This window comes from Budorcas taxicolor, chromosome 1 (assembly GCF_023091745.1).
Source record: "Budorcas taxicolor isolate Tak-1 chromosome 1, Takin1.1, whole genome shotgun sequence".
Classification (NCBI taxonomy): domain Eukaryota; kingdom Metazoa; phylum Chordata; class Mammalia; order Artiodactyla; family Bovidae; genus Budorcas; species Budorcas taxicolor.
The window spans coordinates 67,880,280-67,900,825 of NC_068910.1; the positions used below are offsets into that span (position 1 = coordinate 67,880,280).

The window sequence follows — 20,546 nt, forward strand, 5'->3', positions numbered from 1 at the left end:
GACATGGGTTTGGGTGGATTCCAGGAGTTGGTGATGGACAGGGAGGCCTGGCGTGCTGCGATTCATGGGGTCGCAAAGAGTCGGACACGACTGAGAAACTGAGCTGACTGACTGACTAAAAGTTCTTAACGAGACAGGAGTAATGCTCTGTGCATTTATCCCCTTCCTACAAGTCAGGCTGATCATCTAGAAGGCAAGGAGTGTTCACTTCTCTTATTCCTTCCCCTGCAAAATACCCACAGTGGTGTTCTTAGAATATTATGAAGCCAGAATGCTATGTTTAGATTCAAGTTGGAAAGGCCATGCGGTCCTTTCTCCCTTTGTGCATCTCTGGAGCCGATCAGTGTCCCTTTCCCCATCTTCCCTTCTAACCCACTGCCCCTGGGTCTGGCCAGCTGAGCCTGGCCCTTACCTGGCAGAATTATTTTTCAGTCACGTGGGATGGGGTGGGGTGGGGTGGGGTTTGTGGGCTTCATGGTGTGATGCTGGCTCCGGACAATTTGCCTGGAGGAAACTCAGGCCCTAGAGAACTAGGTCCTTCGGGGGTCTCAGGTCACATGAAGTCACACCCAGCACGGGACCCTCCTGCCACTTGGGCTCAGGCCCTGCCGGCTGGACCCGGCTGCATGGAAGGTGTGGCTTGGGTCCCTTGACCACAGTCAGCGAGCCTGGCCGGGCGGGTGCTGTGGGGGCATGGAGGGGAACCTGGCAGGCCCTTCCCAGGTGCCCTAAAAGAGGCACAGATCAGCCAGGTGAATGAGTCAGTTATAAAAAGAATCTTGCAGAAGTAGTAGCTGAAACTAAAAGGTGACATAGTAAAGATTAGTGAATACATTTTCATTTTCATTCATATGTATTTTATTTTTCTGTCCTCAACGCAAACGTAAGTGGTGAGTGCACTAAATAAAAAGGAGCAGTATTTGTGCCTATTTCCCTCGGTTGGCTGGGTCTGGCTGTCAGCCCAGGATAAATGCTTACACGTGCCCCCTGGTGGAGTCATTCTTGACCCACTTGCCTGTCCCGCTACATAAACAGGCTTTCAGAGGGCACGTGGGTATGGGGTGTTGGTTCTCCCATCGAGAGGTTCTGTCTACAGGGGAGGCTCACTGGGCGTGTTGCTGACGTCAGCTGGTGCCCTGTAGGTCCCCACTGAGGGCCAGTTCCCAGAGGAGAGCAGGGTGGTCCTGGGGGCGCTGAGGTGGAGGGTCTCTCTCGTTGCAGCCACTGGACAGGCCAGGATGCTCCGGCGTCTGGTTCCTCGACCGAGCTCGGTGGAGGCTGCACGGTCCCCCGGGGGGGCCCTGGGGTGCTGGGGTTGCCTCCAGACATAGAGCGGGAGGTTGAGGCCAAGACTCCAGGGACATGTTGGGGGCTGCTGGGTGGCGTTCCTGTGGACAGAGCAGATGGGAGAAGACATCCAAGCCTCCAAGGGAAGAGTCCTTCCTGGGGACCTCCTGCCTGGCCAAAGCCTAAGGAGGAAGTTCTCCCCAGGCCAGAGCCCCTCTGCCGGGGGAGCAGGCCCGGGGGTGGGGTGGGGGTCAGCTTGGCTCACCGAGGTTACCTCGGTCGAGAAATGGAAGAGACGAGGAAGTGCTCCATGGTGACCTTGACTTCGGGGCTTTCCCTCTGACCCGGTGTGTCCATTCACAGCTGGGGGGCAGGGGGATGGAGGGGTATCTGGTCAACCTTCCGTCCACCCACGTGGTTGAGTGCAGCTCGTCTTGTCTGTGCCTCAAGCCAGCTCATGTCCCAGCCAGAGACACATTCTCCCTGGATGGACCCTCCTGCCCTTGAGGTGCCGGGGCGGTGGGCAGTCCACCTGCCTTCGATTCCATCAGTGAAATGGGATGACAGTAACAACTGCCTCGTGGCATCAGCGTGAGAGGAGACCATGAATTGATGGGTGTCTGAGCTAGAGAGCTAGGCCATATGTGGTTACAACTGTAACGTGAATGAAGAGGGTCAGGAAGGGGAGCGCAGGGAAGCAGGGCCTCCTTCCAGAGGGACTCAAACGACGCTAGCACGATCTTTTTTGTTAAATAGTTTTTGTTTTGCTTCAGCGTGGGAAGAATGCCTCTTTGGGAAGCAACTAGGTATTCTCTTTCTGAAATCTGACTTAGGACCCATTGGCCCTCCCTGAGTGAAGGAGGAAGCAGACAGAACAGGCTTTATCTTGAAAGCAGGACTCCCATCTTAGGCCTGACTGTGGACTTTGAGCTATATGCCCAGTATCTCTGGAAAGGACATGCCAACTGGGAAACCAGGCCTCCGGAAGGAAGAGCCCCAGGGCTCTCCATCGCCTGAAAGAGTACCCTAAGTATCTGTGTAACTGAATAGAATCATACATTTTATTATGCTTATTGGGATATGACCACAGGCCTATTGATAAGTGTCCACTGTTAACTACCTAGGCTTAAGGCATATGAATCACGGGTTAACTTTGATAGTATCTTTCTTTTCCTTTGTCCAGACTAGTTTCAGGGAATTTGGGGAAGTGGGTTTGGGCACATACACTTAGGGTATATAAGGTTTTCACAAAAACTGCTCGGGGTCCTTGGCTAAGAGGAGACTCTGCCTTGGGCCCGCGGGTGTAATAAACTGCACTCCACTATCTGCATTGTCCTTCTGAGTGAGTTTTTTTCCGGGAACACGTGTCTACAACAGGGAGCATTCCTTGTCTGTCACGAAGTCCCTGGAGAGTGTTTTGTTTAGCAAGCCACGTGGCCGGTCAGGGGTGGGGGCCGGGGAACAGCATCCTCATTTTGTCCTGTTGTCAAATCGTAGCTCAGGAGATGGGAGAGACCCCCATGTGCCCACTGGACCGTGGAACCCTCCGCTGGGACAGGAGCTGGTGGTCCCTAGCACAGGGCTGGCTCCAGGTCACCTCAGAAGAGTAGAAGACAGAGGCGATTTCTTGGGCTGGTCCATCAGGATGTCTCTTGAGGGTGAGAACCTGCTTAGCTTCAGTGTGAGCTCTGAAAGCTAAAGGACTAGGTCTCCTCGCTGCTCCAAAACTGGTCCCTGCCTCCCACGCCTCCCATGTGCCACCGAGGGGCCCTGAACGACCTGGTGGGTGAGACACTGTGGACGAGGTGGGGAAGGGGCTAGAAGAAATAGGGCCCCACCCCCACCCCCAAGGCAAGCCTATCCATCTTCAGATCCTCAGGGGCGCGGCTGTGAGCCCCCACCCCCACCCCCAGGCACAGGGGCTGCCCTCTGGTTCCCTCAGAGGCTTGGAGACTCCTCTTCCCTTCCTCTCAGAACAGCTCTGCTCACTTCTCCCTGCCCCCAGCTTCCTGTGCCGACTCCTGATTCCCACCCCCCACGACTTGGTCCAAAATAGGGGCCCAGCCCGCCACCCCCGCCCCTGCCCCCCAGGTCTTCCTCTGGACACGTCAGTGCCTCCTAAGCCCAGCTATCATCCTGCCAGGCCGCACATTTCCAAGGGCGATGGCTAGCCCTCAGTCACCCTCTCTGGGTTAGTTGCCCATCCCTGGTCCCATCAGCTATGGCAAGGAGACCAGTGGTATAGAGCCCCTTGGAAGCATCGTTCTTAGGACAGCGGTGGCTGTCTTGGGTGGATTAAGCCGAAGAAATTTGAGTGTGGGAGGCCAACTGCATGAACACAGGAGTGAACGTCTAGTGAGCTCAGCTCTAATTACTGCTTGAAACGTGTGGATCGCCTCCAATTGAACCACGGAGGTACACAGTAGGCATCTGACAACAGAAGGTGGCCGTAGATGAGGGTCTTCGCTTTCCCAGTGAACTGGTGACCTGATTGGCACAGGATCACCTTGGCTTCGTTATCTGCAACAGCTTAACGGAGGTATGTTCTATACATACGCAAGCTAAAATGTAAAATCCAGCCATCTTTAGTCTGTTCCCTGAGTAGTGAGACCATTACCACGACCATTGAAAGAAACCCCCTGCCCCTGAGCAGTCGCCTTCCTTTGCTCCTCCCCAGCCCTGGGCAACCACTAAATCTTCTGTCTCTGGGTTTGTCTCTTCTGCCACACTTCACATCCGCGGAGTCACACAGTGACTCATGTCTGCCTTCCTTCACTAGCACAATGTTTCTGAGGTTCATCCAGGGAGCATGAATCAAAAGGCTTTATTCCTTTTCATGGCCCAAGAGTATTCTGCCTCGGACACAGTGGCCCCCTGTTTAGCCACACACCGCCGTCCTTACCTCGTCTGTGGAGAGCCTGACCAGGACATGTAGAGAAGGATGAGGAAGAGAAAAACCACGAAAGCTGCCAGGCTCACCCAGAAGGCGATGGCGATCGAGTCTGTGGGTGGGGACATACGTGTCGATGTCAGTGTGATCTCCCGTGCCCCACGGTCCCCATGTGCTGTGGAACTGGGACTCCGGGAGAGAGCCTCCTCAGTAAGTGACCCGTGAGATTTTCCCGTCAATAATCACCCTGAGGGGCTCCCCTGGTGGTCTAGTGGTTAAGAATCTGCCTTCCAGTGCACCGTATGCATGCCTGTGTGCTGAGTCACTTCAGTCGTGTCCGACTCTGTGTGACCCCATGGACTGTGGCCCTTCTGGCTCCTCTGTCCGTGGGGATTCTCCAGGCAAGGATGCTGGAGTGGGGTGCCATGCCCTCCTCCAGGGGATCTTCCCAACCCAGGGATCGAACCCGAGTTTCATACGTCTCCTGCCTTGGCGGGCAGTTCTCTACCACTAGCAACACCCAATGCAGGGTACATGAGTACAATCCCTGGTCAGGGAATTAAGATCTCACGTGCCACAGGGCAACCAAGCCTGCTCCAGAAGTAGAGAGCGCTGTGCCGCAACGAAGACTCAGCACAGCCAAAATAATAATAACAATGAAATAATGATGATAACCTTGGGAAGGAAAGAGGCAGCAGGGACCTGGCTTTTTCCCAGAGCAACTAGTCACTGGGTCAGTTTAGGGTGATGACTGAGGGAAAAACCAGTAAATGAAACTGTTCCCACACCACCCCTACCCCCCCACCCCGGACTTGATTTTTTGGCTGCTTCTGTTGCTCAGAGAGTGGGTTTTCCCTTCTTCCTTCCTCCCAGGAAGAAGAAAGTGCTGTGAGCAATTTTATGTGGCAGGACAGCCTCCCCTCTCCTGTGAGGACTGCAGCCCCTACCAGGAGCCTTCTGCGATCAGCCCAGTTGGGGACCGCTTCAAAGACCCCAAGATCAGAGACTTGGAAAAACGATATGCACCAAACAATGCTGCTAACCTCCTCTGGAGAGGGCCAGACTATGGAGATGTTACCCAAGGCTGCCCCAGCCAGGCTGCTGGAGGTGAAAAGAGATGGTCCCTCTCTTTTCGGGGCACAGGGCCAGCTGGGGAGCTGTGGCAGGAGGAAAAAGCACCATTGCAGCCACCACTGTGGCTGTATCAGTGGCTGGAGGTGAAAACACACAGGAAAATCAAGAAGGATGCTCAGCCTCTTCTGGGCCCTGGTAGAACCTGGTGGAACCTGGCGGTTTGGGAGGTACCTTTATCCAGGGCTCCGGGTCAAAAGATTCAGCAAGTTGCTAGGGAACTGTAGGAGTCTGTTTGTTTCTCTTGTTTGTTTCTATGGCTCTGGGCACAGAATTATTATTGTTTTAGTAGCTAAGTCGCGTCCAACCCTGTGTGACCCCATGGACTGTAACCCACCAGGCTCCTCTGTCCATGGGATTCTCCAGGCAAGAATACTGGAGTGGGTTGCCGTTTCCTTCTCCAGGGGATCTTCCTGACCCAGGGATCAAACCCACATCTCCTGCATTGCGGGCAGATTCTTTACCACTGAGCCACCAGGAAAGCATACTGGGTTCATAATTAGTCTCTGCAACTACCTTATCCCAGACACACTCTCGCCCCAGGACAAGATGCCCCAGACTGGGGTATGCTAGGCACCCACGTGCATGACCCAAGGAAACCACTGAAGGATGGTCATCAACAGGCATGTGGTAAGCGCCTGTGCAAGTCAGGCTTTGCTGGGAGCTGCTAAGGACCCCGAGGAGGCCAACCTCGCCCACCAGAAATCGCTGGCCCCCTTTAGGATTCTGCATCTGTCCACCAGCATCCTCCTCGACACTCTTGCTACATCACCAGCACTAGTCCTGCCCTGCCTTCTGTTGGGTTCTGTTCAAACAAAAGAGATTTCTGTGATGTATTCAAGTTAAAAAGTGCTAATAAATGGATAAATAAATGAACAAATAACTGAATGGATGAATGATTAGAGACGTGTGGGGTAAATAGTAATTATTGAGTAAAATTGTTACCTCTGCCCTCTATGACCCAAGACAGCTAGAGGGAGAAACTAAAACCTTATAAGAGTTGATTTTAAATCCTAAAAGTGTCAAAAACAGGTAATAAGGAAAAGATGCAGTATTGGCAAAAGGCCTCATGGACTCCACCACCTTGAAATGTATCAGCAAGTTGGCACTCACACTGCAGAGAGGCAAGGACCGCAGAGCCCCCCAGGCTGACTCACACCCTCTCTGCTTTCTGTCCCTGATCTGAGAAATGGCTGGCCTGCCCTGCAGCATCACACTGTTGTTAAAGGGGATGCACGGGCTCCTGGAAAACAGGAAATGAGGTTGCTGCTGTCTGTACTAAGCTTCTTTTTTAAAAAATTTTTAAAAATCCACAATCTGGGATAAGAAATCTACAAAATGAGCCTGGAACATCTTGTCTTCCAGAAAGCAAAAAAAAGCTATAAAAACCCAAACAAAGCAAGCTCCTAACATAGCCAAATATTGTGTTAGTTTCAGGTGTACAGCAAAGTGAGTCATCTCTCTCTCTCTCTATATATATATATATATACATATATATGTATATATACTTATATACATACATACATATACACATGGCTTCCCTGGTGGCTCGGCTGGTAAAGAATCTGCCTGCAATGCAGGAAACCTGGGTTCGATCCCTGGGTTAGGAAGATCCCCTGGAGAAGGAAACGGCAACCCACTCCAGTATTCTTGCCTGGAGAATTCCAAGGACAGAGGAGCCTGGCAGGCTACAGTCCATGGGGTCGCAAAGAGTCAGACACGATATACACTCTTTCTTAAACTCTCTTCCTATATAGGCCGTTACAGAATATTGGGTAGATTTCCCTGTGCCAGACAGTAGGTTCTTATTAGTTTTCTATTTTCTATATAGTAGTGTGCATATGTCAATCAAAAGAAGCCTCTGACTTTCGAAGTGTTCCTTGTCTGCTCACTGTGTATTAGTCCCCAGAACCTGCTTTAATTCAACTGTGTCCTAAAGAGTCACAATTTATTGTCTAACGCTCAAAGTATAAGAGTATATAAGTTCTCAGAAAATATGGTTTGGGAGTTCTAATGTTTAAGGAAGTTTCAGATTTCTGCAGACACTAACACTCTTTTTCTTTCATTAAAAAAAAAAATGCAGGATTTGAGGTCTTTGGTACCTAGATAAGTTCCATCAGAGCCTCAAAGAAAACAGCATCAGAAATTGAGCAGTTGAGACGCCCTTTCCTGTCTCCCAGGCTCACTCTGTCTGTCCTAGCCCTTGGTCATTATCTCCAGATGCTGAGCAGGAAATTAGATGACACCTCCTCCAGAACACAGAGTCTTCCGAGAAGTGAAATTTTAATTTTGTCAGACCAAAAGAGCGAACAGCAGACACCAGCCGTTTCCTGCACGGCGTTCTCTTTCATCATGTGCTTTTGAAAAAGGCAGCCAAGAAAATAGGGTTTTTTCCTCTTCCTCCTGAAGGGTCAGCCTAAGTGCTTGGAAAGAACATTTTGTTACAAGGGCAAGAGCTGTCATTCTCCAGGGTGGGAAATGTTTAAACAACCCAGAGCTTGTCTTTACAACAAGGAGCGCCAGACTGGCTTGACAATAAAACTGGTTCAGTCATGGAAAACTCCCCTTCCCTTCCCTCTTCTCTAGAGTCCCAGGAGAAAGTTAACAGCAAGATTTTTCCCTTCCTGGGGGATAATAATGGGGTTGAGAGCCTAGACTCTGGAGGAGGTCGATTTTGAATTCAAATTCTGACTTGACTATTTCCTAGCTTTTTGATCTCAAGCCGTCTGAGATTTTTACATCTCTAAATCTGTTTCCTCATCAGTTAAATGGGGATGATAGTGCGTGTTATATAGGCTGTTATGCAAATTAAATAAAATAATATGTGTAAGCAATGCCCATGGCAGGATTTCCTCATGTGATGGTTGTGAAATGATCTGTACGTAGAATTAAAATCATTATTTCTGTTAAGAGGGTTTTGTGGCACGTGATGTCGCTGCTTCCTTCAAGTGCCCTAAAACGTAAGCTACGTAAACGTAAAGGTAATTGTTCTTGTCAATCCTTCACCTGCTTCCATAGTAATAGAACCCCTCCTGTAGCTAGGCACATGGCTGCCTGAGATAAAGACTGTATTTCCCCGCCTCCCTTTCAGTTAGTATGGTCATGTGACAAGGTTCTGGCCAATCAGATGTGAATGGAGCAATTGCAGGCCGGCTTCTAGGAGTCCTGCAGAGATGGCTAGATTTCTAACACATGCATCCCTTCATATTCCCTTACTCCATTTTGCTGCCCAGAACATGGATGTGATGGCTATAGCCAGGATTGGAACGTGACAGTGAGGACACATCCCAGGGATGGCAGAGGTGTGAGCTGAAACAAAGCCAGTCCTTGAAGACTTCATGGAGCTGACCTACCACTCTGCCCTGCAAACTTTTACATGAGAGAGAAATCAAAGTCTGTTTTATCTGGTACTCCATTAAAGTAACCAATTTTCTGCATTGAATCTGGACAAAAATCAATAAATGACTTCTTAAATGAACATACCAAAACTGACAATTCCAAATAAATGCTGGCCTTCAAAATAATCATCCCCTCTCTACTGTGGTGGTGGTGGTGGTTTGGTTGCTAAGTTGTGTCTGCCTCTTTTGACACCGTGGACTAGAGCCTGCCGGGCTCCTCTGTCCGTGGAATTCTCCAGGCAAGAATCCTGGAGTGGGCTGCCATTTCCTTCTCCAGGGGGTCTTCTTGACCCGGGAACTGAACTCAGGTCTCCTGCATGGCAAGCAGATTCTTTACCGACTGAGCTACGAGGGAAGCCCTCTCTACTGTAGAGCCATGTAAATTTTCTAAAATACCTATGTTGATCAAACATTTATAAATTCTTCTTTTGGAATTACCTTCAAGGATACACACACACACACACACACACACACACACACACACACACGCACACACACACCAATCTTGCCACTTTATGAGATCATCTTTTTTTTTTTGAGATCATCTCTTATTTTCAATACCCAAATGGTACCAATCACTTAATTTCATTCACCTGATTGGTTTATGGGTGATTCTAAACTGTTTCCCGGAAGCAAATCCACCTTCCAAAGAAATACATAATGTGTCACTGTGGATATTTCATAGAATGTGTCAGGGCCACAAAAGTCAGTTCCAAAGGACGAGTACCAAGCAGGTTTTGAGGAATCATGGACTCACTCAAGTACAACAGCTCCACATGAGGCTAGCTTGATGGGAAATTTGCTCCAAGATTACATTCCCAATCTTTGTTTAAAAATCCCTTTCAGTGCTTACATTGTACCCATGGAACTGACCATCTGCAGAAGGCTTAGACATCATAATAAAAGTTCTGGGACTTCCTTGGTGGTCCAGTGGTTAAGAATCCACCTTTCAAGGGATGTGCATTGGATCCCCGGTTGGGGAACTAAGATCCCACATACTTGCAGGGCTACTAAGCCCACTGAAACTAGAGAGCCTGGGTGCTCTAGAGCCCCTGATCCTCAACAAGAGAAGCCCAGTTGCATGCTGCAACTAAGTGCCACAACGAAGACCCAGCACAACCCCAAAAAAGGAAAAGTCGTAACCTGAACTTGTTTGCTGCGACTGAAAGAGATGAATAGCATCATCGACTTGATGGACGTGAGTTAGCGCAAACTCTGGGAAATAGTGAAGGACAGGGAAACCTGGCGTGCTGAAGTCCATGGGGTCGCAAAGAGTTGGACATGACTGAGTGACTGAACAGCCACAACGACCCTCACTTGATCGCTCTGGCCAGAAGAGAAGATTTATAGAAATCAGTCTTTACCCCAAAGTCTATTCGCTGTGTTCAGAAGAAATTGGTTAGTGATTGTTCAGAAGAGATTGGTTAGTGATGTGTTTTTGTTCTTCTTCTCCCAGCTGTTGCAGAAGCAGATGAACAGACTGCCTTATTATTGAAGCTGCCAGAGGCAGTGCCTCAGCAGAAGTCGGTGTGGGCTATGACAAATTCTTTCTAACTGGTAATTAAAGGAAGGAGGCATACTGACCTAAGAGGTAAATAATACAGCAGTAAGGCCAGGCACTACCCAAGGGAAATCAATCCGCCTCGATACTCCCTGCAAGGGAGCATTCAACCAGTATTTGGAGACTCATCGTATTAACATTATCCATATTGTCACTGTAAGATGGGAATATGAGATAATCTTTTTTTCTCTCCAGAGCTTAGCCTCTGAAAAGGGAACAGAATCAAACGTGGAATCAGTTTGTTCAGGCAGGGTCTCAGGAGACGGATTTCTGTTTTCCACCTTTTTGACAGTGTTGGGGAGATTCTTAACATTTCCATGAAACAGAAGCCATGTCTAAAAATCACAGGGGTGACAATCTTTGTGAAGTCCCTGTAACAGAATCACACACCGGATTTCAAGCCTTCCCTGAGGAAGGGCAACCCACAGCCTTCAACTCAGCGTTGAAGGCTCATAAAAATGTGTCTGCATCCCGAGATCTTTCCAATTATCCGTCCAACCATGATGGAATAAATTGCACCATCTGGGTATGAACACAAAAATCTTAAAATCCTTCCTGCTTGTTAGGTTAACACATGAACTCGGGTATTTTTTTCTTCTATTTTGTCTTTTTCTCAACTTGACAGAAGTCGAACCCCATCTGGCCTTCACCACGTCAACCTGCTGCCCCAGGTGACCTTCTAGTGAGGTGGTCTGAGGGAGAGCTTTGCCTCTCTGTTTCCCTCTAAAGCATCTTTCTGTCATTCATGTGCACAGACTTGGGGTGTGATGGTTTGTGGTTTGTTTGACTGGGATGGAGATCCAACCCAGAGAAACTGGCAAGGAGAGAAAGTGGCATTTGTCAGCAACGGAGGTCACTTGCTTTCTGTGGCTGACCTCTGTCCAAGCTCACCTGGACTCACACCTACCTTCCCCTGCCTTCAAAGCCAAGTAACAGAGCATCCCTGAGACAGCCTGATGCTGCTTCTGCCGATCATTATAAGAAACAAAAGCGACGCAGTGATATGGGAGCACAGACTTTGGATGAGGGAGATTTCTGGTTTTGCATTTTTAGGCTCTTCTAAATTTGTTTATTTGTGTCTGTGCTGGGTCTTTGCTGCTGGGTGTGGGATTTCTCTAGTCGCGGCAAGCAAGGGGCCACTCTAGTTGGGATGCTCAGGCCTCTCACTGCGGTGGCTGCTCTTGTTGCAAAGCACAGGCTCAGTAGTTGTGGCACACGGGCTTAGTTGCCCCAGGGCATGTGGGATCTTCCCGGACCAGAGATCAAACCTGTGTCCTCTGCATTGTCAGGAGGAGTCTCAACCCCCGGGCCACAAGGGAAGTTCCTGGCTTTTTCTTTCTTTCTTTTTTCAAATAAACTTATTTGAATTCAAGTACTGAGGACAAAAGTAGGCAAGACTTCTTCGCTTAACACACAGCAGTGGAAGAAGTCCTCTCCCTGGGGCCATTGCTTATAAGACCAAAATCCTGGAAGCGTTCTATAAGTTCAAAGACACCAATTTCTAGAACAATAGGCAGCTACTTACAAGGTTCTTGTGAAAGAATATTTCACAACATGGGGAAACAAAAGATAGTGAGGTCAGTAAGAGCAAGGTACAAAAGAGCATATCCAGCCAGCTCTTCTTTGAAATATATCTAGGAAACAGAATGTGTATGGTGAATTGTTTCTATCTGCTTCAGCTGATGGCTAAGACAAAGGTACCACTATAGACTGAATGGTCGTGTCCCTACCACCCCAACATGTGGAAGCCCTAATCTCCAGGGTGATAGTACTTGCAGGTGTGGCCTTGAGAGCTAATTAGGTTTAGAAGAGGTCATGAGGGTGGGGCCCTCATGATGGGATTAGTGCCTTTATAAGAAGAGAAAGAGACCTCTTTCTCCATTTACACCAAGAGCCCTTCGAGCACATGACAAGAAGGTGGCCATGTACAAGCCAAGAAGAAATCCTCACCAGGTGTGTGTGCCTGCTGGGTGCTCAGCACTATTCTGAACTGTGGGGAGACAGACAGACAGGTGGACAAAGTTTTCTGCTCTGCTGGATCCCACATCCTGGTGAGAACCTGCCCCCTAATCATGACAAGTGTCCTGGGAAGAGTCCTGAGGCATGGCAGCTGGAATTGAGGTCCGGGATCTGTGACTATCCAGCTGGGTGACATTAAGTTATCAGCTTCCATGAGTCCCACATACGTCTATTTCCATATGGTATTCTGTAATACCAGGGCACTCTTATTCATGTATGCAACTATTCCTGCCTAGACTGTCAAAACCTAAGGGTAGAGATCTTATCTTAAAAAAAATCCATTTATTTTTTTAAAAATATGTATTTATTTGGGTGCACCAGGTCTTAATTGTGGCATATGGGGCCTAGTTCCCTGACCAGGAATCAAACTCAGAGCATGGAGTCTTAGTCACTGGACCGCCAGGGAAGTCCCAAGGACCTTTTCAACTTTATGCCTCCAGCCTCAGCGCATGGCCGTTTCCTGCCCACATGTGACCACTACCCTACCAACCTTCACATGTATATATCCACCAAAGCCATATTTTTAGCAAGCAAAGCGCACTTTGTCTCTTCCCTGCTTACTGTTTTACATGATTTCCCACAGCTTATGGGGATCCTCCGAGGCTGGCCTGCAAGAACTTGTCCCCTGGAGGGTCTATTCTTCTTCCCAAAACACCTCTGGGAAGCACCTCTTTTATATACAGGAATGTAACTGTTCTCTATCCTGTGCCAGTTCTGTTTCCCCTCAGCAGCTCCAGGCAGGAGTTATTACAAACAGCACACAGAATAGGAGTCCAGTTGCATGCGGCTGAATAGGTATGTTTGTGTATGTGCTTCAACGCATGTGTGAGCATGCCTGTGTGCATATGAGGACACAGACACAGAACCACCCTAGTTGGCTAGGCACTGATATTCTTCTGAGTAGTTGCTGTTGTTCAGTTGATCAGTCGCATCTGACTCTGCGACCCCATGGACTGCAGCCTGCCAGCCTCCTCTGTCCTCCACTGAGAGGTAGCGTGAAGTCATCTACTGAGGGGCATATCCAACTTTAGAAAAGGCATTTTAACATCTTGCAAGGTTGTCCAGTGGTTGGGACTCCAATCTTCCACTGCAGGGGGCCCAGATTCAATCCCTACTTGGGGAACTGAGATCCCACATGCTGCGTGATGAGGCCAAAAAAAAAAAAAGAAGAAGAAAGTAAAAGAAATAAGACGGATAAAAAGCTGGAAACAAATAAAAATATATTTTATATATATTTTTAAATGTGGTTATAATAACACATTCAGGTAAAGAATCCACTTGCGAATTGACCTTGCTGATTGAAATATTGGGATGAATGAATCATATGTGTAAACATTACATTTTCTTTCTTGTGTAATAAAATGTCCCCATAAAGTGACTCTCTAAGCTATTAAGTATAAAATAAATTATTCAAAAGATTAGAGAACAATGAAAAGAAGAACGTCTCCTGCAGGAGACACAGGAGACTTAGGTTCGATCATTTGGTTGGGAAGATCCCCTGGAAGAGGAAATGGCAACCCACTCCAGAATTCTCGCCTGAAAAATCCCGTGGACAGAGGAACCTGGCGGGCTATAGTACACAGGGTCACAAGAGTCAGACATGACTGACTAAGCATGCCTGTAGTAACACAACCATCATTCATTTATCCCATCTCCTGTTGATGGATATTAGGCCATTTCCACTTTCTGACTGTCAGACAGTGCTGCGGTGAACACTGAGATACCTGCATCCTGGTGGACACATGTACGCACTTCCCTAGGCGGACACCGGGAAGGGGACTCTGCGTGATGCCTTGTGAACATCTGTAACTTTTTTTGGTTCTTGCCAAGCTGCTCTCCCAAATGGTGAACTCAAGTTTCATCCTATCAGCTGCATTTAACGGTACTAATTTCTGTCCTTCCTACCCCAACACTTCAAATATCAGCCTTTTAACTCTCACTGATTGAGTGGTTGTGAAATGGTACCTACTTGTTCTTTCCCAGTGCATTTCCCTGATGACACTGAGCATTTTCTCCTGTTCCTTGGCCCTTTGAGCTTCTTCTGTTACTGTCTTTTCATATCAATTGCCCGTATTTCTCGGAGAAGGCAATGGCAACACACTCTAGTACTCTTGCCTGGAAAATCCCATGGATGGAGGAGCCTGGTAGGCTGCAGTCCATGGGGTCGCTAGGAGTCAGACACGACTGAGTGAACTCACTTTCACTTTTCACTTTCATGCTTTGGAGAAGGAAATGGCAACCCACTCCAGTGTTCTTGCGTGGAGAATCCCAGGGACTGGGCAGGGGGGTGTGGCGGGGTGCTGGTGGGCTGCTGTCTATGGGGTCGCACAGAGTCGGACACGACTGAAGCGACTTAGCAGCAGCAGCAGCAGCTCGTATTTCTATTTTTTTTTTCCTGTTGATGGATGGGTTGTGCTGACTTATGAAATAATAAAGTGGTTTCCATTTTAAGAGAAAAAATAGTTTGCAAAAGTAGCCCCCCAAAATATAAGGAATAGCCACTGCAGTCTCTTTGTCATTCCTGGAATATACCAGGCACTCCTCTGCTTCAGAGCCTTGGCCCTTGGTGTTCCTAAAAGGTTCCTTCCCAAGACATCGTCAAGACTTAATTCTCACCTCTTCACAGGCCACAGGTGAGGCCTTCACCAGCCGTCTTCCACCCTTGGCTCCCTGCTCTCCTAGCCATGTTTCCCATTTGACTTTTCTCTGGAGCACATCTTGCCACCTGCCATATTTCTCTTGTTTACAGTGAACTAAAAAGACTGCCTCCAATTTTTTGTTTTGCTTATTTTTGGCTGTGCCACACTGCATGCAGGATCTGAGTTCCCCAGGGAGTGAACCCCTGCCGCTTGCCCTGGAAGCACAAGGTCAGAACCAATGGGCCTCCAGGGAGGTCCTCTGCCTCCAATTTTTAACCCTTCTTGCACTAGAACCCATCTAATTCCCTCCTCCTGAATCTGGCCTGGCCTCGCTAACTTACTTACCCAAGACACAGAGCTAGTAAGCGGCACAGTTCAGATGAGAATTACAGCGAACAGGCTTAGAGTCCATGTACCTAGACTCGACAGAGTCACTGGTCCATGGCTGGTCACCCAGAAAAAAACAACAAAAACAAGACAATTAACCTATTCAAGGTGCAAACACCCCCGCAGGGGAGGAATTTTGCCTAGCCCCAAATTTCTTTCCCAGAGACAATAGAAATTAAAATCAGGGCATGAAGCCTGGGATATGTGAGACACAAACAGGAATAAAGGAGCCCAGAAAAAGCACCTCTCTCTGTGGATATTAAAGATTCCTGATATCTAGGACTTGGGTATAAAACGGTATTTGGCAGCCTTTGTGATAAATTTAGAATTAACTTTCTAAGACACTTTTGTGATACACTGTATCTTTCTAAGATACTTTTGAGACAATATTCTTTTAAGATGGATTCCCTTTTTTCTTAATAAATGAGACTTAAAACTTTATTTATTTGTTTGTTTGTTTATTTTTGGCCATACCACATGGCCTGTGGGATCTTATATCTCTGACCAGGAATTGAACCCTGGACCCTGGGCAGTGAAAGCACCCAGTTCCAACCACTAGACCACCAGGGAATTCCCTTAAAATGTATTTCTTAGTAGAGTTTAATGTATTTGTTTGGAGTTCCAGTAAGCTGGGTGGGTTTCTTCAAATTGTAGATATCACGTTTTCTATAGTCTGTATGAAGATATGGGAGAGTTATTTAGCCAGTCCCCTAAGGTGTATAACTTGAATACTTTCTGTAAAAATACCAGTGGATACTTACTTTTCATAGGAGGGACGCAGAGCCTGACTTCTCCCTGTGAGTGTCAAAAGTCCTCAACATCTAGGTTGTCCAGGGTGGGGACAGTGACTGGTCTCTCTGGCAAGATTCCTTACTGAAATAATTGTTATTGGGTTTGGGAATTTGAGGAAGAACTTATTTGACCTCATATCTAGCTCCCCAGGTTGTAAATGTCTGACTCTAGTTCAAAGTGCCAAAAAAAAAAAAAAAAAAAGAACATCTCAAACCTCACACACAATTTAGAGAAAACCAGCCTTTTCCCCAAGAACTGTAAGTTACCTGTGGGTAACAGGTGGGGGCAGAGATTGAGATCATGTGTTCTAAGCTCCTAAAGTTGCAAACAGCCCCCCAACACAAAGCAGCGAGGATCAACTTCAGAGCCCAGGTGATAAGTAAGGCGTCAGAAGCTGAGCTAGAATTTTATTTAATTTGTGTTCATTTTAAAAAGTCCTTCCTAAATGCACATCTATGTTGTCCAGGTCAGCATGGATCTTGAAGTTCTGAACTTTTGATAATATCTGTGAGTGGGCTTTTATTTCAAATCTGCCACTTTCTCCCTGTTACTCTATGTCTTCCATATTGTGAGTTGCATGTGAAAAAACTCTGCATTTTCATTTCATGGGTTTATAGCTTGTATCAGAAAACACACCAAATCTATTGTCCCCCCCAAAAGTTTTGCTACAGTGTCAGGAATACAGGAACTCCTCAGCAAACATGAAACAGAAGTCCTTCACTTCTGGAAGGTGGATATCATAGGAAAGGGAACACTTCCCAACCAGACATTCTATAGGACTTTCCCCAAGGACTCTGCCAGGGCTCTGCCTCCTTTTATTAAATAATACCAGTGAAGTGAATTTCAGTTTTGAGCTGGTTTGTAACAGACTATGTTTTTTTTTCATATGGGAAGCATTGTGTTCTTTCTAAGGACACATTTATTTTTGACAGACATAGTGTGTGATTGTAGTGAAGTCCCTGAAACCTGGGGGACTTCAGGAAAGGATGGGTTCCTGGAACTTTGTTTTTGTTTTGTTTTTTATGCTCGTTTTCTCATCTGACTTGTTATCTGGTCTGAGTAACTGGAATAATCAGAGAAGATTATTGAGAAGCTACCGAGTTACTTCAAGATAAAGACTGGGCAGGTTAAGATGAAGAAAAGGCTGTTAACTTGTCTGGTGGTCCTTCATGAGACCATGAAGATGAACCGTTGCTCAGTATTTTTAATAAGGATTAGTCACACATCTTAGAAGTGAACACCGTAGCTCTCTCCCACATCTACATGGAGACAACAGGGAAACTCGAAATCTACAGTTTGGAGAAACTCATCTAGTTATTGGACCCCTAGACAAATATAACTCTATTGAGAAATCTGTCTTACCAGTGTAGCCTGCTCCCAAAGTGTCTTAGTTTCTCAAGAGGCTAGTTTCCAACTTACTACAGAAGATAATAGATACACCCTCCATTCCCTTCTATCTACGAGTTCAGAGTCCCATTCTGGCTTTCCCGTGATATCCCGGGATTCATAAGTGAATGGAGAAAAGCCATCTGTGCCAAACCCCAGCCTCCGATCGGCCGGCTTCCCCAGTTCAGGACTCACGTTTGTTGGCACTTAGCTTCTTCTCATCCACGGGCATGAGGTCCAAGTAGTCCAGGTAGTATTCGTAGCTGTAGTGTGGGGCAGAGGTGTTGGTTCTGTTGGCCATGCCAGCGTCGCTGGCCGGTGGCCCTTCTGGAGCTGCTCTGAGCTCGCCCGGGAGATGGCCCTGCTGATTTGCGTGAAATCATTCAAGTATGTCTGTGGGTCTCCGGACTCAAGGCCTACTCACTTATCAGAGCCGTGGGGCTGGGAGGAAGGTCGGGGGGTGCGCCTGACATCTTTAGAGTTCAAGCAGAGCGATCCATCCTGCTGGCTTGACGCAGCTCCAAAACAAACAGAGTGCGAGGCGGGAGCCTGAGGCCCCTGCGCAAGCGCTGGTCGGCCCTCAGCATCCGGGCAAGAAAACAGACTCCCCCCAGGACCCTCGAAAGATAAGATGTGGACTAGGACTAGAGAGGACAACCACTTTGGGCCCTAAATAATTAATTGAACCAAATCAAGAGCCTGGCTCTGCCAGGCTTGACTTGCATCAAGGCAGCTCTTGGTGCTGTTAAGCAACCAGCAAATCACTGGCCTAGATTCCTTATCTGAGGGTGGAACCTGAGTGATGTCAGCCTTGAACTCGCAACCTCTCTCATGGACACATCACCACTTCATTAAACCCAAAGAACACGCTGCTCCAACAGAATGCACGTCCCAGCTTTCATGTGCGCTCCCAAGAACCAAGCAGTCAGCTGCCTCTGTTTAGACTGGGGAGGCTGTTTTCCAGGTCAAGAACCCGCACCAATTGTGTTCCTGGGAAACAGGGCCCCAGGGTTCACCAGTCCTTGGCTGATGATAGACGTGACAAGGATTCATCTGGTCAGGGCCCGACTCCAAGTTGTACACTCACTTTTCTAAGAGCAGAGATACAAGCAAGAGGAGCATTCCAAGTGCTGGAAATGAGCAGGACTAAATGTGAAGAGCTCCCTAAAATTTAGCTTTTGAGAATTAGTGATGAAGTCAAAACACACACTGTCAGGGGACTTTCCCTCCAAGATCCTGACTTTCTAGTCTTCTCGACTCAGGTCTACACTGCCAGAGGAAAGGGGGGCATTGATAGTGTAGGCAGCAAACCCAGATAAATTCAGGCCGCCTACAAAGGTCCATCTAGTCAAAGCTATGGTTTTTCCAGGTAGTCATTTATGGCTGTGAAAGTTGGACTATAAAGAAAGCTGAGCACTGAAGAATTGATGCTTTTGAACTGTGGTGTTGGAGAGGACTCTTGAGAGTCTCTTGGACTGCAAGGAGATCAAGCCAGTCCATCCTAAGGAAATCAGTCCCGAATACTCATTGGAAGGACTGATGCTGAAGTTGAAACTCCAATACTTTGGCCACCTGATGGGAAGAACTGGCTCATTTGAAAAGACCCTGATGCTGGGAAAGACTGAGAACAGGAGAAGGGGATGACAGAGGATGAAATGGTTGGATGGCATCACCAACTCAATGGACATGAGTTTGAGTAAGCTCCGGGAGTTGGTGATGGGCAGGGAGGCCTGGTGTGCAACAGTCCATGGGGTCTCAGAGTTGGACACAACTGAGCGACTGAACTGAACTGAATTAAAGGATAATTGCTTTACAGTATTGTGATGGTTTTTGCCATACATCAACGTGGAAAACTCTCACAGACAAACCCAGAGACACTGTTTAATGAGATATCTGGGCTTCTGGTGATGCGGTCATGTTGATGCATAGCAGCATCAGCCCTCCCTCCTTCCCTGCCCTCTCCCCCTCCCCCTTCCCCCTCTTGCTCCTTCCTCCTTCCCTCCCTCCCTCCCTCCCTTGATGCATTTTCCAACTGAACACACTTTAATTTCATCAGCTTGAAATTTTCACTTCAGACAAAACACCGATTGTTCAAATGAATTCATTGATTGCTCTGGTAATAATCTTGCCTTTTTAAAACCCCATGGAATTTCCCTGCTAGGAAAACAGATTAAAACTGTGTTTTCCCCTTTGACATAAGTAAGAACTAATACTCCAATCAAGGTCAGCTCTCTGAGATAACCATGACATGTTCATATTAACAAAGACCTCCAAGACCTTGACAGTTGGCCTTGCTTTTCCTCTCACTTTAATTTATAAACCCGAACTCAAAGGTGAAGTTGTCTTTCCTTCCACGTTTTCTTTTACAGGAGATGCACACACTTGTTAGCTAGCCTTGTGGCCATCCACAGCGTACAGGGGAGAAGGTGAAGAGAAGAAAGGGGAGAGCAGACACTGGCTGAGCAGTGCCTGAGCTGGCTGCTCTGCTCTGTTTCCTGCGATTCTCACAATACTCTGCTCGGGGGTCGGAAGCCTCTTTTAGGGGGACAACAGCCAGGTAGGACAGCCTCCATGCTCTGCCCAGGACACCTTGAACTTGCAGACTGGTATTCAGTCATGTTATGTGGTTGCCATGACAAATACCACAGACTTAGTGGCTTAAAATAACATAGATTTACTATCTTACAGTCCTGGAAGTCAGAAATTCAAAATGAGTTCTGCGGCTGAATTGTGGGGTTGGAGAAGACTCTTGAGAGTCCCTTGGACTGCAAGGAGATCCAGCCAGTCCATCCTAAAGGAAATCAGTCCTGGGTGTTCATTGGAAAGACTGATGCTGAAGCTGAAACTCCAATACTTTGGCCACCTCATGAGAAGAGTTGACTCATTGGAAAAGACCCTGATGCTGGAAGAGAGTGAAGGTGGGAGGAGATGGGGACGACAGAGGATGAGATGGTTGGATGGTGTCACCGACTCGATGGACATGAGTTTGAGCAAACTCCAGGAGATAGTGAAGGACAGGGGAGCCTGGCGTGCTGCAGTCCATGGGGTCCCAGAGT

At 47.7% G+C, this 20,546-nt stretch overlaps 1 protein-coding gene across 1 annotated transcript; it reads right to left on the reverse strand.

Moving 5' to 3' along the window:
• Nucleotides 1–1,090: 1,090 nt before the first annotated feature.
• Nucleotides 1,091–17,791, reverse strand: MRAP (melanocortin 2 receptor accessory protein). The gene is made up of 3 exons (XM_052644534.1): nt 17,686–17,791; nt 4,190–4,289; nt 1,091–1,388 (listed from the first exon to the last, which is right to left on the reverse strand). The coding sequence occupies exons 1-3, from the start codon at nt 17,789–17,791 to the stop codon at nt 1,091–1,093; spliced, it is 504 nt and encodes a 167-aa protein (XP_052500494.1).
• Nucleotides 17,792–20,546: the final 2,755 nt, after the last annotated feature.

Bases quoted from the DNA above. Each gene is read 5' to 3' on its own strand.
- MRAP (XM_052644534.1), bottom strand. From the start codon at position 17,791: ATGGCCAACAGAACCAACACCTCTGCCCCACACTACAGCTACGAATAC. The intron at 4,290-17,685 runs GTGAGTCCTGAA...CCCCACCCACAG, and splicing joins GAAGCTAAGTGCCAACAAAC to ACTCGATCGCCATCGCCTTC. The intron at 1,389-4,189 runs GTAAGGACGGCG...CTCTGTCCACAG, and splicing joins TCAGGCTCTCCACAGACGAG to GAACGCCACCCAGCAGCCCC.